Genomic DNA, 14,574 nt, shown 5'->3' on the forward strand with positions numbered 1-14,574 from the left:
TCATCAATGTACTCAATTACTGTATTGTGATGGAAAGTGTACAGGTACAAACCTTGATGACCAGCCTATGTACAATACGGTAATTTACATTTAAGTGGTTTGTAAGGAGGGTACATTAATACCTCACAAAAAGTGGTTGTTTTCCATGTTATTTGATTTAAGAAAAAATATTTCATTTGATGTGGATGTTTTGTGTCTTTGCACCTTTTGATGTAAGTGTTTGAGAACATGGTTTTGTTCTTTCTGGATTCCATTAGAATGACAATCGCAAAGAAAGGGACAAGGCAACTCTTACTCTTACTATTGAATCCTGCTAGATGCACTTCTTAATTATACAGCTACCTTATTTGCCAAATCAGAGATGCTGTCAAAAAAATGTTTTGCCCATTGCTATCCGCCAATACTGGTAAAGGCATACTGCAGTACTTAATTTTTTTTTTTGTATAAATATATTTTTAATTCAGATTTTTCAGGGGGTTCTGCTACTTCCCGTGGCTATGCAGCAGGGGTGTCAAAATCATTCCATGGAGGGCCTAGTTTCTGCAGTTTATTTTTATAGACCTAGACAACCAGGTGAGGGGAGTGCTTTACTAATTAGTGACATTAATATATTAATCAAGTGTAAGGGAGGAGTGAAACCACGCAGACACTCGGCCCTCTGTGGAATGAGTTTAACACCTGATCAACAGAGAGCTCAAAATATAAGGGACATTTTTGTCGTTGTTTGTCTCTGGACTCCAGCACTTTGGATTTGAAATTGTACAATGACTATGAGGTTAAAGTTCAGACTGTCCACTTTAATTTGAGGTGAACCATTTAGAAATTACAGCACTTTTTGTACATAGTCCCCCAATTTTAGGGGACCAAATCTATTGGGACAAATTCACTTATGTGTATTAAAGTAGTAAAAAGTTAAGTATTTGGTCCCATATTCATAGCACACTATGACTACATCAAGCTTGTGACTACACATTTGCTGGATGCATTTTCTGTTTTGAGTTGGTTGCGTTTCAGATTATTACAATAACAGGGGAGGTTAACATTTTTGGGGGGATAATATATTTGTGCATCTGTAACTTTCTCACTCATCATTATTCACAATTAATTCCAGATTATCAGTATTCATGGTAGCATCCACATGAATGTAGACGTGTTTAGAAACATTATCTTCTCATTTAGAATAAAAGTGACTCCAAAATTACACACTACATTATTTACTATTTAGTTTTCCTCTAGGCCTAAAATCACTGTCTCAAACAGAGGATGAAAATAGACCGGAGACTTCCGACTCACCAAATATGTGACTGTTTTCTCTTCATCTGAACAGATTTGAGACCTTTGAGATAAACAGCTTTGAGCAGTTCTGCATCAACTACGCCAATGAGAAACTGCAGCAGCAGTTCAACCAAGTGAGTTTAAGTCTTATATTTTATAATATACACTGAGTGTACAAAACATTAAGAACACCTGCTCTTTTCATGACATCGACTGACCAGGTGAACGATACGATCCCTTATTGATGTTACCTGTTAAATCCACTAAAATCATTGTAGATGAAGGGGAGGAGACAGGTTAAAGAAGGATTTTTAAGCCTTGAGACATGGATTGTGTATGTGTGCCATTCAGACAAAATGGAAAGTGCCAGGCGCACCGGTTTGAGTGTGTTAAACTCAACAGTGTTGCAATAATTTTCACGCTCAACAGCTTCCAGTATGTATCAAAAATGGTCCACCACCCAAAGGACATCCAGCCGACTTCACACAACTGGAGTATACATGCCCCTGACGAATTGAGGTAGCTCTTAGGGCGAAAGGGGTTGCAACTCAATATTAGGATGGTGTTCCTAATGTTTTGTACACTCAGTGTAGCTATCTACCTTATATTCCAATGTTCAGTAGAGGAGACCTGAGAACTTCTAGCGGTTAACCTCATGACTCAACATGAATGTTTTCAAGTGAAATAATTCAGGACTTAGTCTAACTGATAACCTACTGTGCTGTAGCTCACTGTGGGACTGTCTCTCTGTGTCCTCAGCATGTGTTCAAGCTGGAGCAGGAGGAGTACATGAAGGAGCAGATCCCCTGGACGCTCATCGACTTCTATGACAACCAGCCGTGTATCGACCTCATCGAGGCCAAGCTGGGCATTCTGGACCTGCTGGATGAGGAGTGCAAGGTGGAGTACCCAGTCTTACATACATAATGTATTTGTCTTTAGTCCTGAATTCTGTCTGTTCTTAACTTCTCTTTTTGGGATGCATTAGCGGGGAAGTGTATATGAACAATTGGCTACTGGAGGAGTTTTAACGCTGAATGCACTTGAGCAGTCACAGGTGTTGAACAATCTCCTGTGTTTTGGTCTGGAGGGAGCAGAGCGGAACACACTGCTGATCCCTGCATTTTAAACCTCTGGTCTCAGTTAATGGGATTCATCCTGCATTCATAGGTGCACAGCGTGGCCTGCGTCTGTTTTCCCCTGCCTGCATCCGGATTGTTATCGGAGTTAAGGACTTTGCAACAAAACTGATGACTTATTTATTTCACTCATCCTCATCCCACAGCCCTTTGAAGTTATTGACGATAATTTGGAACAACCTCAAAATAATTGTTATTCTGAGCACAACTAACCTGGATAGAAAGTTTTGGTTTCCTTCATGGTTTTATATAATATTTCTCCTTTATTTCCCCCTCACCTGCTGCTGCTACAGGTGCCCAAAGGGACAGATCAGAACTGGTGCCAGAAGCTGTACGATCGCCTTTCAAGCAGTGTCCATTTCCAGAAACCACGGATGTCCAACATATCTTTCATTATCATTCACTTTGCTGATAAGGTGGGTAGACCCAGCCTAGAGACATGTTTCACATGAAAAGCACCTGTACGTATGGCTCTTCAGTTAGGTGAAAATTGACCTGATGCTAGGCTGTTGGTTCAAATGTCATTTTGGCCAGGAAATCCTATTGTTTCTGTCCTTAAGCAAAGGTTGTGTTTAAACCAAACTGCTTCAGTATACCTGGCTGAATAATTGGGAACATGCTATTCAAAGAACCTGACATGAATCACCCTCATTGCAGGGGCTTTGCCTGAAAAGAGCTAATATGATTATCCCATGATGACTCATCAGAGAGGCTTTGTGTGTTAGTATTATTGTGAGTGATCTCATTGGCCCTGCAATGTCACCCCTCCTCCTTATGACACATACACAAGCTCTAATTAACTCAAAGAGCAGCGCTACTACGCAGAGGAGCTGGCACTACGTAGAAAGGACTGCCTGTGTGTCTGCCTAAAGTGGGTCATGTAAACAGATGAAAGGCAGGCAGCTGTAGCAATGTCCTTTTATTTACCGTGGTAATTTCCGTGAAAAGCTAGGGATGTGAGTGGCTAGAGTGGGACGAGAGAGTCCTGTTAATGTAGATAGGATTTCCCCAGCTCTCCTCTGTTAAGATGGTATTAAACCGATTCCCTCGGGATGTTTCTCTTCGTCTAAGTCTTCAAGTGAAAAGGAGTAGGATCTGCATTCAATTACTGTTCTTCCTCTCTCTCGCTAGTTGTACAGTCGTGGCCGGAAGTTTTGAGAATGACACAAATATTAATTTCCACAAAGTCTGCTGCCTCAGTTTGTATGATGGCGTATACTCCAGAATGTTATGAAGAGTGATCAGATGAATTGCAATTAGTCCCTCTTTGCAATGCAAATTAACTGAATCCCCCCAAAAATATCCACTGTATTTTAGCCCTGCCACAATAGGACCAGCTGACATCATGTCAGTGATTCTCTCGTTAACACAGGTGTGAGTGTTGACGAGGACAAGGCTGGAGATCACTCTGTCATGCTGATTGAGCTTGAATAACAGACTGGAAGCTTCAAAAGGAGGGTGGTGCTTGGAATCATTGTTCTTCCTCTATCAACCATGTTACCTGCAAGGAAACATGTGCCGTCATCATTGCTTTGCACAAAAAGGGCTTCACAGGCAAGGATATTGCTGCCAGTAAGATTGCACCTAAATCAACCATTTATCGGATCATCAAGAACTTCAAGGAGAGCGGTTCAATTGTTTTGAAGAAGGCTTCAGGGCGCACAAGAAAGTCCAGCAAGCGCCAGGACTGTCTCCTAAAGTTGATTCAGCTGCGGGATCGGAGGGCACCACCAGTACAGAGCTTGCTCAGGAATGGCAGCAGGCAGGTGTGAGTGCATCTGCATGCACTGTGAGGCAAAGACTTTTGGAGGATGGCCTGGTGTCAAGAAGGGCAGCAAAGAAGCCACTTCTCTCCAGGAAAAACATCAGGGACAGACTGATATTCTGCAAAGGGTACAGGGATTGAACTGCTGAGGACTGTTTGGGGCATCCGGAAAAAAGCTTGTCCGGAGAAGACAAGGTGAGCGCTACCATCAGTCCCGTGTCATGCCAACAGTAAAGCATCCTGAGACCATTAATGTGAGGGGTTGCTTCTCAGCCAAGGGAGTGGGCTCACTCACAATTTTGCCTAAGAACACAGCCATGAATAAAGAATGGTACCAACACATCCTTCGAGAGCAACTTCTCCCAACCATCCAGGAACAGTTTGGTGACGAACAATGCCTTTTCCAGCATGATGGAACACCGTGCCATAAGGCGAAAGTGATAACTAAGTGGCTCGGGGAACAAAACATCGATATTTTGGGTCCATGGCCAGGAAACTCCCTAGATCTTAATCCCATTGAGAACTTGTGGTCAATCCTCAAGAGGCGGGTGGACAAACAAAACCCCACAAATTCTGACAAACTTCAAGCATTGATTATGCAAGAATGGGCTGCCATCAGTCAGGATGTGGCCCAGAAGTTAATTGACAGCATGCCAGGGCGGATTGCAGAGGTCTTGAAAAAGAAGGGTCAACACTGCAAATATGAACTCTTTGCATCAATTTCATGTAATTGTCAATAAAAGCATTTGACACTTATGAAATGCTTGTAATTATACTTCAATTTTCCCATAGTAACATCTGACAAAAATGTCTAAATACACTGAAGCAGCAAACTTTGGAAATTAATATTTGTGTCCTTCTCAAAACTTTTGGCCACGGCTGTACAATTTCGAACAGCCTGCAACCCTATCTGTGAGAAAGAGGACAGAGCAGGGGTGAAGTGTGACACCAGACTGCCTGGAGGCTGGGGCTGCTAATGGACAGACAAAAGGGAAGGACGATAGACTGACTGGCGGATGGATTTCCTTCCAAACAATACCTGCACTCGTGTTATTTTACATATGACTTTTTATAAATAAACAATGTTTGCTAATCTGGTTCATCTTCTTTTTTCCCCCATGCTCAGTAAATGCTTCTGTTTAAACTGCCACATGCTTTAAATTATTCAATGGACCACTGGATGTTTGTCGACGGTTCCTGTAAGTGCATTGCTGTGGGACACAACAGCAGGACTGTATGGGCCACCTGGGATTTGAACAAACAACCCTCAGTCCCTATTGTACATAAATACCATAGTTGATTAAATGTTTGCTAATTTAGTTGACAGTGTATTTGGCTGTGAAGTGTAGTCTGTTATATACATATATGTATGTATATCTCTGTTCCCCTCCCTTGGCAGGTTGAGTACCAGTGTGATGGCTTCCTGGAGAAGAACAGAGACACCGTCTATGAGGAACACATCAACATTCTGAAGGCCAGCAAGGTGAGATAAAACAATGTCATTAGATCGCTACCCCAATGACACAATCATCAAAATGCTTCTAGTGGACACTTTAACTCACACTGAACAGCCCACTCTGACCACTTAAATGCAGAAAGCATGTCGCAAAGAATTATGTTTTTAAGCTCTAACTCATTTAACCGTGTGTGGACTTCTTTCTTGGAAAAGCAGCACCGTAAAAGTTTTTTACCAAATTTGATTACTGCTGAAAGAGGCTTCAGTTTTGGGATAGAGTGCAACGATTTAGAAAGTGGCAAGTTGGAAGCATTTCACAGGTTCATATGATGGGAAGTATAGCCCCTATCAGATATAGTTGTTGTTTAAAGCGAGACTGACAACTTGGCAACACTTCACATGAACCCTGATGTTTAAATCCTGCTTTACATTCTCATTTGAAATACATGAAACGTAAATTAAGATGTCAGATCAAAATTCTAATATATTGCAGATGAATTGTCTCCCACACACACACACACACACACACTTTCTAGAGATCCGCTGACTCCTGCCTCTCCCAGCCAAACTCAAACTGCTTGATTGGAATCTAATTTCAGCTCATGTTCTCTGCATGAACTTTTTAACTGATTAAGTGGTGAGAGCCAAAAGTGCATTAGCTTTCTCAGTCATTTCTGTTCAGTTCCACCTCTCTGCCACTCTCTTTGGGACAAATACCAACTTTAGTTCACTTCATCTCGTATTAGGCCCTTTCTCTTTCATCCATCTCGTCTCCCTCTCGCCAAAATCCTCTCCTCAGCATTACTAATGCAACAGCCATTAAGAGCGTGCAAATGAGAAGGAATATTGAGAGGCAAGGAGAGATTTCATATTTTATGTTCTGTCTAAAAGCATCTTGTCTGTGCCAAATCTATTTAGTATCAGAAAGGCACCAAGCTCCATTGAACAGCATGGATAGGACCGAGTTTGGGAAATGCTGTAATAAGGTTTCCTAAACAAAATCAGTGATAAAGACATAGCACGTCTCAATAGTGTACAATATGCTGTACTGCATTTTTTTGTCTCTGTCATTTCAATTGATTTTCTAATGTCAATTTTGCTCAGTAGTTGAGGACTTGGCAAGAGCCCCTAGCTTGTTTAAACCCCCTCATATCTAGCTGACAGTGATGCAGAAACCGATCAACATTGTAGAGCCTTGGAGGACATGTGAGGCTCATGAAACTTCCTCCAGCCGATAAGTCTTTCCTCAATGGACCATTACTATCCTCTCTCACAGCCTGAAAGCCCTGCTAACTCTGAGGTACCTGAGCTGTACCCCAAGCCAGAGGAGGTGGAGGGATCAAGGAACCTCCATCAATCTTCATAGAAGTCCAATCCTGCTTACAGAGCATATTCTTTGCAAAGTGATAAAGGAAACATTTTCCGAAAGGAATTTCGTGTTCATTTCAGATTTTTTTTGTTGTTGCAAGTTTGGCATGAGAGAATAGTTATCAGTATGGATGGTGGGACTGCACTGCAGTCTATTAGTACTGTTTTACCGCACCAGCCTTATCTGTGACTGAGATATTATTATGCTATTATCAATGTTCCCTCTGCATCCACCGCAAATACGTGAATGCTGCTGCTTGACACTCAAATTGTTCACCTTCACTGGTTCTGCTGTGGAGATATGACTACAGGACCATCCTGACAGACGCCTTAATGCTTGATTATTGACGTCCTGTCCAGCCATGCTTTTCATTACTGTAGTCTCATCAGTGTTCTTTAACACACCCACCCTGCCATTACACTGGATCCTACAGCACAGCACTATGCAAAAAATCAATCTTATGAAAAAGATTTTTGTGGAAATTCAACGACACTTTTTTTGTGCGGTTTGGTGAATTTATGTTGTTATCCGGCTGTAAAATGGCTTATATAATCTGTTTTATGCTAAGTTGTTTTGGATGAAACAATCTGATAAACATATTAATGATGTTCCGCCTCTCCCAGTTTCAGCTCGTGGCGGATCTGTTCCAGGACACTAATAAAGACGGAAGCAGCTCCACGTCTTCTTCCAGCAAGTCCTCCAGGATCAATGTGCGCTCAGCCAAACCGACACCTAAAGTCCCCAACAAGGAACACAGGAAAACCGTGGGCCACCAGGTTAGCATCCTCTCTGACACCATCATGAGTTCAATCAGTGTGCCTTTGGACAGGAGCCTGTCTGTGTTAGTGTCATAGTCCTTTTCTTAACAATGTCTTTAACCTTTCATTAGGAAGCAATGACGTAACAAGTCTGTATTTTTACAATGATTGTTTTTTTTTGTAAAACTTAGCCTTTGCAGTACTTCTCATCCTCCGTTCCTCTGTGCACTGTAGTTCCGCAGCTCCCTGCAGCTTCTCATGGAGACACTGAATGCCACCACCCCCCACTATGTGCGTTGCATCAAGCCTAATGATGAGAAGGAGGCATTCTCGTGAGTAAATATTTGTTTTTCAGTGACGGTGTACAGTTGAAGTCAGAAGTTTACATACACCTTAGCCAAATCAAATATATTTATAAAGCCCTTCTTACATCAGCTGATGTCACAAAGTGCTGTACAGAAACCCAGCCTTAAACCCCAAACAGCAAGCAATGCAGGTGTAGAAGCACGGTGGCTAGGAAAAACTCCCTAGAAAAGGACACACATATATTTAAATTTAAACTCAGTTTTTATGACATTCCTGACATTTAATCCTAGTAAAAATTCCCTGTCGTAGGTCAATTATTTAGGAATGTGAAATGTCAGAATAATAGTAGAGAGAGTGATATATTTCAGCCTTAATTTCTTTCATCACATTCCCAGTGGGTCAGAAGTTTGCATACACTCAATTAGTATTTGATAGCTTTGCCTTGTTAAATTGTTTAACTTTGGTCAAATGTTTTGGGTAGCCTTCCACAAGCTTCCCACAATAATAATTGGGCGAATTTTGGCCCATTCCTCCTGACAGAGCTGGTGTAACTGAGTCAGGTTTGTCAGCATCCTTGCTCGCACATGCTTTTTCAGTTCTGCCCACAAAAGTTATATGGGATTGAGGTCAGGGCTTTGTGATGGCCACTCCAATGCCTAGACTTTGTTGTCCTTAAGCCATTTTGCCACAACTTTGGAAGTATGCTTGGGGTCATTGTCCATTTGGAAGACCCATTTGCGACCAAGCTTTAACTTCCTGACTGATGTCTTGAGATATAGCTTCAAATTATCCATTTCATTTTCCATCCTCATGATGCCATCTATTTTGTGAAGTGCACCAGTCCCTCCTGCAGAAAAGCACCCCCACAACATGATGCTGCCACCCCGTGCTTCACGGTTGGGATGGTGTTCTTCCCCCTTTTCTCCCCCTTTTTCCTCCAAACATAACGATGGTCATTATGACCAAACAGTTCTATTTTTGCTTCATCAGACCAGAGGACATTCCTCCAAAAAGTACGATCTTTGTCCCCATGTGCAGTTGCAAAACGTAGTCTGGCTTTTTTATGCCGGTTTTGGAGCAGTGGCTTCTTCCTCGGTGAGCGGCCTTTCAGGTTATGTCGATATTGGACTCGTATTACTGTGCATATTGATACTTTTGTACCTGTTTCCTCCAGCATCTTCACACAGTCCTTTGCTGTTGTTCTGGGATTGATTTGCACTTTTCGCACCAAAGTATGTTCATCTCTAGGAGACAGAACGTGTCTCCTTCCTGAGCGGTATGATGGCTGCATGGTCCCATGGTGTTTATACTTGCGGACTATTGTTTGTACAGATGAACGTGGTACCTTCAGGCATTTGGAAATTGCTCCCAAGGATGAACCAGTCTTGTGGAGGTCTAAAAAAAAAAAAAAAAATTGAGTTCTTGGCTGATTTCTTTTGATTTTCCCATGATGTCAAGCAAAGAGGCACTGCAATTGACTCAAATTATGTCAATTAGCCTATCAGAAGCCCATCAGAAGCTTCTAAAGCCATGGCATCATTTTATGGAAGTTTCCAAGCTGTTCAAAGGCACAGTCAACTTAGTGTATGTAAACTTCTGACCCACTGGAATTGCGATATAGTGAAATAATCTGTTTTGTAAACAATTGTTGGAAAAATGACTTGTCATGCACAAAGTAGATGTCCTAAACGACTTGCTAAAACTGTAGTTTTTTAACAAGAAATTTGTGGAGTGGTTGAAAAACAAGTTTTAATGACTCCAACCTAAGTGTATGTAAACTTCCGACTTCAACTGTATGTAGGCAACAGAATACGGAAGAGTTTGTGGGTCTTGTCTGTCTCATGTAGCTTCTCTGCTCAAATAGCCAAGTTGTTTGGATTAGCAACCTTTTTTCATGTTGACTGAAAAACCTTGCTCATTTTTAGTGGAAGAGGTGCTTTTGGGACTTCTGCACCCACCGGTACAGTATTACTACAGTAAACAAAGAGGGCTCTGTTCTGTGTGTATGTTTGTGTACAGTGTGTTTTAAGAATCAGAAGCCAACTTCCTACCGTGACTGGCTTCACTAATCAGATCTTGGAGCCTAATATGTGGTCTGCCATTCTTATTTAAACGTGGTACGGTCATTGTGAGGTAATTTTTGCTTATGTATACAGAACACTAATAAACATGCATGGAGTCATGGGAAAAGACAACCAGGAGAGAGTACTGTGTGTGACAGACAGAGAGAGAGAGACATAACCTGCGTGTGCCGTTTTGTTCTTTGGTTGCCTAGACCCGAGTGTAGCCTGAGGTGCTGATTCTGTCTCTTGCTGAATAACTCTCTCAAGTCCTCTGACTCAATAACAGTTTCTCTTGCTCACAGTGGCACAACCATGTTGACTGTTACCAGAAACTCCCGTCCAAAATAAAGACTGCTTTTCAATAAACAATGTTGTCTTGATAAGCAGTGTTGAATGGGGCATTTAAGCCAGCACACTAGATATCCTAGGTTGTTGTTTTTCGAGGTCGATTTAAGGAATTGTCTTGTGTTCTGATGCTTTTCTACGACAGCACACATTGTCGACAGGACAGAAGGAGAGGTCAGGTGATGTTGCCATCTTCTTGATGCATTCTTTCGCACAAATGCCTCTTCAAGGTCTCTAAATCTAATGATGTGCCTTGGTCACGTGCTGTGGCTGGACTTTAGCAAACATACCGACGGCTGTATGTAGGGACACAGTCAGTCTACCCAGGCAGCACCTAGCTGACTAGCATTAACCACCTCTCAATGCTTCTGTCTTCTGCCTAGTGGAGATGTGTACAATACTGAAAGGGAAGCTTAAGCTCAGGTACAGTAGGGAGAGGGAAATAGCCTTTACCTGTGTATATGTATGGTAATTAACCCTACTCCCAGAATGCTGTGTTTCCATTGTGATGGGGATTTTTTTTTTTAAACTTTGTATATGTGTTCTTTTGTCCCTCTCTCTGTTGCAGGTTTGACTCTAGGAGAGCTGTGCAGCAACTGAGGGCATGTGGAGTCCTGGAGACCATCCGCATCAGTGCTGCTGGGTACCCATCAAGGTAAGATTGCTTCTCACACACAGAGCACTACCGTTACACGGGTGGCCAAGTTGTCAGCTGTGTGCAATAGATAGTGGAAGCACAGAAATTGATTGTGGTCCTGTGTGGGTCAGTTGGTAGAGCATTGCGCTTTGCAACGCCAAAGGGCGAGGGTTTGATACCCGCTGGGACCATCCATATAAAAAAATTATGCGCGCAAGGCTGTCTGTCACTTTGGATAAAAATGTCTGCTAAATGGCTTATTATTATTATTATTATTATTATTATATATATTGTAATAGAATGGGATTGTTATGCGACTCCTGGTGATGTAATGGGAATGTCACTTCCGTAATTTGTGCTGCCTGGACGGAGGCTCTTCCTCTGTCTGTTTTTATTGCTCCATCATTGAGCTTTCTTGGTCGTCCTAAGCAGGGAGGAAATTGAATTCCGTCTCCCCTGAGGTACGTGCTTCCCTGAGGGAGAACAGCAGGAGAGCAATTCACCACAGAGCACAAAAACCCTCTTAATAACAATTTGATTCCGTTACACAGCATAAAACAGATTGCACTTTCTCACGCAGTACTTTGTCTTATGCAGTCTTACTGTTTCAAGTCTAGAGGACTGACACTAGTCCTGACCTGCTCATGGTTGCAAACTAAAAAGAAACTAGAGATTAACAATAATCATGCCTTTATGTTGCGTGGAAGTGGTAAGGACATTTTTTTACAATTTTGTTTTGTTCAAAATAATACAAATGGTTTCCTTTTTCATGGATTAAAATATGCCTGTTTCAGATTTGGGCTGTGTGTGTGTTTTGACTTGCATCTCAGCCAATCCTATGTGATTCCAGGTGGACGTACCCAGACTTCTTCAACAGATACAGAGTCCTCATGAAGAAGTCAGATATGACCGTAGGAGACAAGAAACTGGTGTGTAGGAACCTACTAGAGACCCTGGTCAAGGTAAGAAATATTTCCGCCCTATTTCCGGTTAACTTTTCCGGTATTGAGAGACAACAGGTTTTGAATATATGAACCTGGGGGAAGGGGGATGTAAAAAGGCAGGTCATGAGTTTCAGTCCTAATGGACAAACCCTGTTGTGTTCTCAGTGGAGAATTCAGCATACACAGCCTGAGATGAATCATGTTATTAATACATTATTCAAGGAATATCATTTGAATGCGCCTTGGACAGTATGTCATGGATTCCTTGTGTTTGATAACATCCACTTAACTAGCTGCCTTGATGCTCAGTTGATCGAGCTGAAGTTCCATTTAACTGAATGAATGAATGACTGGTCCCTCACCAGGACCCAGACAAGTTCCAGTTTGGTAAGACCAAGATCTTCTTTCGGGCGGGCCAAGTGGCCTACCTGGAGAAGCTGAGGGCAGACAAGTTCCGCTCCGCCTGCATCAAGATCCAGAAGACAGTGCGACGCTGGCTACAGATGGTCCGCTACAAGAAGATACGCAAGTCTGCCATCACCTTGCAGAGATTTGGCCGCGGTTACATGGCCCGCAGGTGAGAGGAGAAGCACAACGTTCTGCTAGACTAACAAAGTAGCTGGTCAATTCAGAATTCTTCCCACGAGGGAACTTCTTGATAAATCACACTACAAGGGTCGTGAACAAGTTTTTAAAAAATGTTTTAATCAATATCGGTGCCAGTGTTGTAACTACTTTCCGTGTCCTCCTCCTTTTGCTGTCTTTCTCAGGTATGCGGAGCGGCTGCGTCTAACCCGCGCTGCTGTTATCTGTCAGAAGCAGTATCGTATGGTCCGAGAGCGGACGTCCTATCTGAGGGTGAGACAGGCTGTTGTCACCATCCAGGCCTTTACCAGGGGCATGTTCACCCGCAGGATCTTCCAGGAGGTACTACAACCACAACACTCTACCTGTTATGTCACTGGTTTACCTTTGACCTTTTTTATCCTGGATTTTGTATACACTCTCACTTGTTCCCAATCCCGCACTGTATTCATGTTGACGCTATCCGTGGTTAGATCTCTCTTAGATCTCTATCAGGAGTAAAGAGTACCCTGGGAAGATGCCTCAGTCTTGGACTTGTTGTCCCGTTTGTGTGAGTGGAAAATTGGAGACGAAGTGCTCGGATTTGAAATGGAATGTGATCAGGCGGGCCTCGCATAAATGCTGCCTGCTATTGCGCGTTCTCGGATACTCTAGATTCCCTTTGGATTTAGTACTCTAGAATATCCCCCTACTGGGAAATCTAGTTAACTGCATATTTCTCATCACATTGTACAGTATAATAAATGGTTCCTTGTCCCTGATCTCTACCGCCCCTCTCCCCCCACCCCAGTTCCTTCTGCATCACAAAGCCATGATCATCCAGAAGCATGTCCGAGGCTGGCTCACCAGGAGGAAGTTCAAGGTGGCACGGAACGCCGCCATCACCATCCAGTGTGCCTACCGCCGCATGCGAGCCAAGCGGGAGCTGAAACAGCTGAAGATTGAGGCGAGGTCCGCTCAACATCTGAAGAAGCTCAACACGGGCATGGAGAACAAGATCGTCCAACTGCAGAGGAAGATGGATGACCAGGTATAGTCATGTATAGGAGTACACTGACCTGTAACGCTAGTAGCCTACAATGAGTGCCATAATACAAAGACGGTTCAATGAAAGGTCAATATTTCCCTTTGCAATCATTTTGGCACAGAAGGTTTTTTGGCTAGTCTAGACTGCAAGTTATGTTAAAAAGGGATTGATTTGAAAGTGATGTTACGTCCCATAGCAGTAACAGAGCTCTCTCTCCTGTCCCACTGTTTAGACCAAAGATCTGAAGACTCAGAATGAGCAACTGGTGGTGGCCAAAGCCTCCCTGGGCTCAGAGGTGAACAAGCTGCAGAAGGAGCTGGAGACCATGCGCAGTCGCCAGGGAGACGGCAGTCAGCTGACCTCTCTGAAGGATGAGCTGGAGAAGCTGAGGGCGGAGCTCCAGGAAGCACATGCCCACAGGAAGAAGCTGGAGGAGGAGCACAGCAACGAGAAGATGAGATTTGAACAGGTGAGCTGTCAATCACTGAAGAGGAGAAGGTCATTTTCCTTTACCTTGTATGTTCTCCAAAGCCCTAATGTTGACAGAATAAAACCTTCTGTTTGAAACCCGTGGGTGAAAACAGTCATCAGTTGCCCGAGTTACTACAGATGCTGGTAGCAGCGGTTTTACTGAATTCTTGTTCTTTAGAGTCAAGTTACTGAACATCTGATTCTCCAACAATCTCAATGTGGATTTAACTGTATGTGTCAGTGGTCTTCTACTGACCTGAAAGTGATATCATGCATACATTTTTGTATTGTTTTGACCACCTGACTTAAGAAGATCATTGTTAAGTAGATTGGCCTCAGGCTTTCTCAGTGGTAATAGACACCCCTCGTTGGCCCTTTTGATTCAGTTTGTAACAATGCAAGAATTGTCCCTGGCTCTCTAGCTCCGTTTGACA

At 42.8% G+C, this 14,574-nt stretch overlaps 1 protein-coding gene across 2 annotated transcripts in view; it reads left to right on the forward strand.

Annotated features, from left to right (window-relative positions):
- Positions 1-14,574, forward strand: part of LOC139408787 (myosin VB) — an 81,820-nt gene that overhangs the window by 44,283 nt on the left and 22,963 nt on the right. For both annotated transcript variants that reach the window (XM_071153114.1, XM_071153113.1), the window contains exons 11-22: positions 1,328-1,409; positions 2,035-2,175; positions 2,708-2,830; positions 5,579-5,662; positions 7,628-7,780; positions 7,997-8,094; positions 11,045-11,131; positions 11,964-12,075; positions 12,423-12,634; positions 12,828-12,984; positions 13,433-13,672; positions 13,902-14,138. In XM_071153114.1, the coding sequence (XP_071009215.1) occupies positions 1,328-1,409; positions 2,035-2,175; positions 2,708-2,830; positions 5,579-5,662; positions 7,628-7,780; positions 7,997-8,094; positions 11,045-11,131; positions 11,964-12,075; positions 12,423-12,634; positions 12,828-12,984; positions 13,433-13,672; positions 13,902-14,138 (1,726 nt within the window). The remainder of the gene's footprint in view (positions 1-1,327; positions 1,410-2,034; positions 2,176-2,707; positions 2,831-5,578; positions 5,663-7,627; positions 7,781-7,996; positions 8,095-11,044; positions 11,132-11,963; positions 12,076-12,422; positions 12,635-12,827; positions 12,985-13,432; positions 13,673-13,901; positions 14,139-14,574) is intronic.

The sequence above is a fragment of the Oncorhynchus clarkii genome, chromosome 5, assembly GCF_045791955.1.
Source record: "Oncorhynchus clarkii lewisi isolate Uvic-CL-2024 chromosome 5, UVic_Ocla_1.0, whole genome shotgun sequence".
In the NCBI taxonomy this organism is placed as follows: Eukaryota; Metazoa; Chordata; class Actinopteri; order Salmoniformes; family Salmonidae; genus Oncorhynchus; species Oncorhynchus clarkii.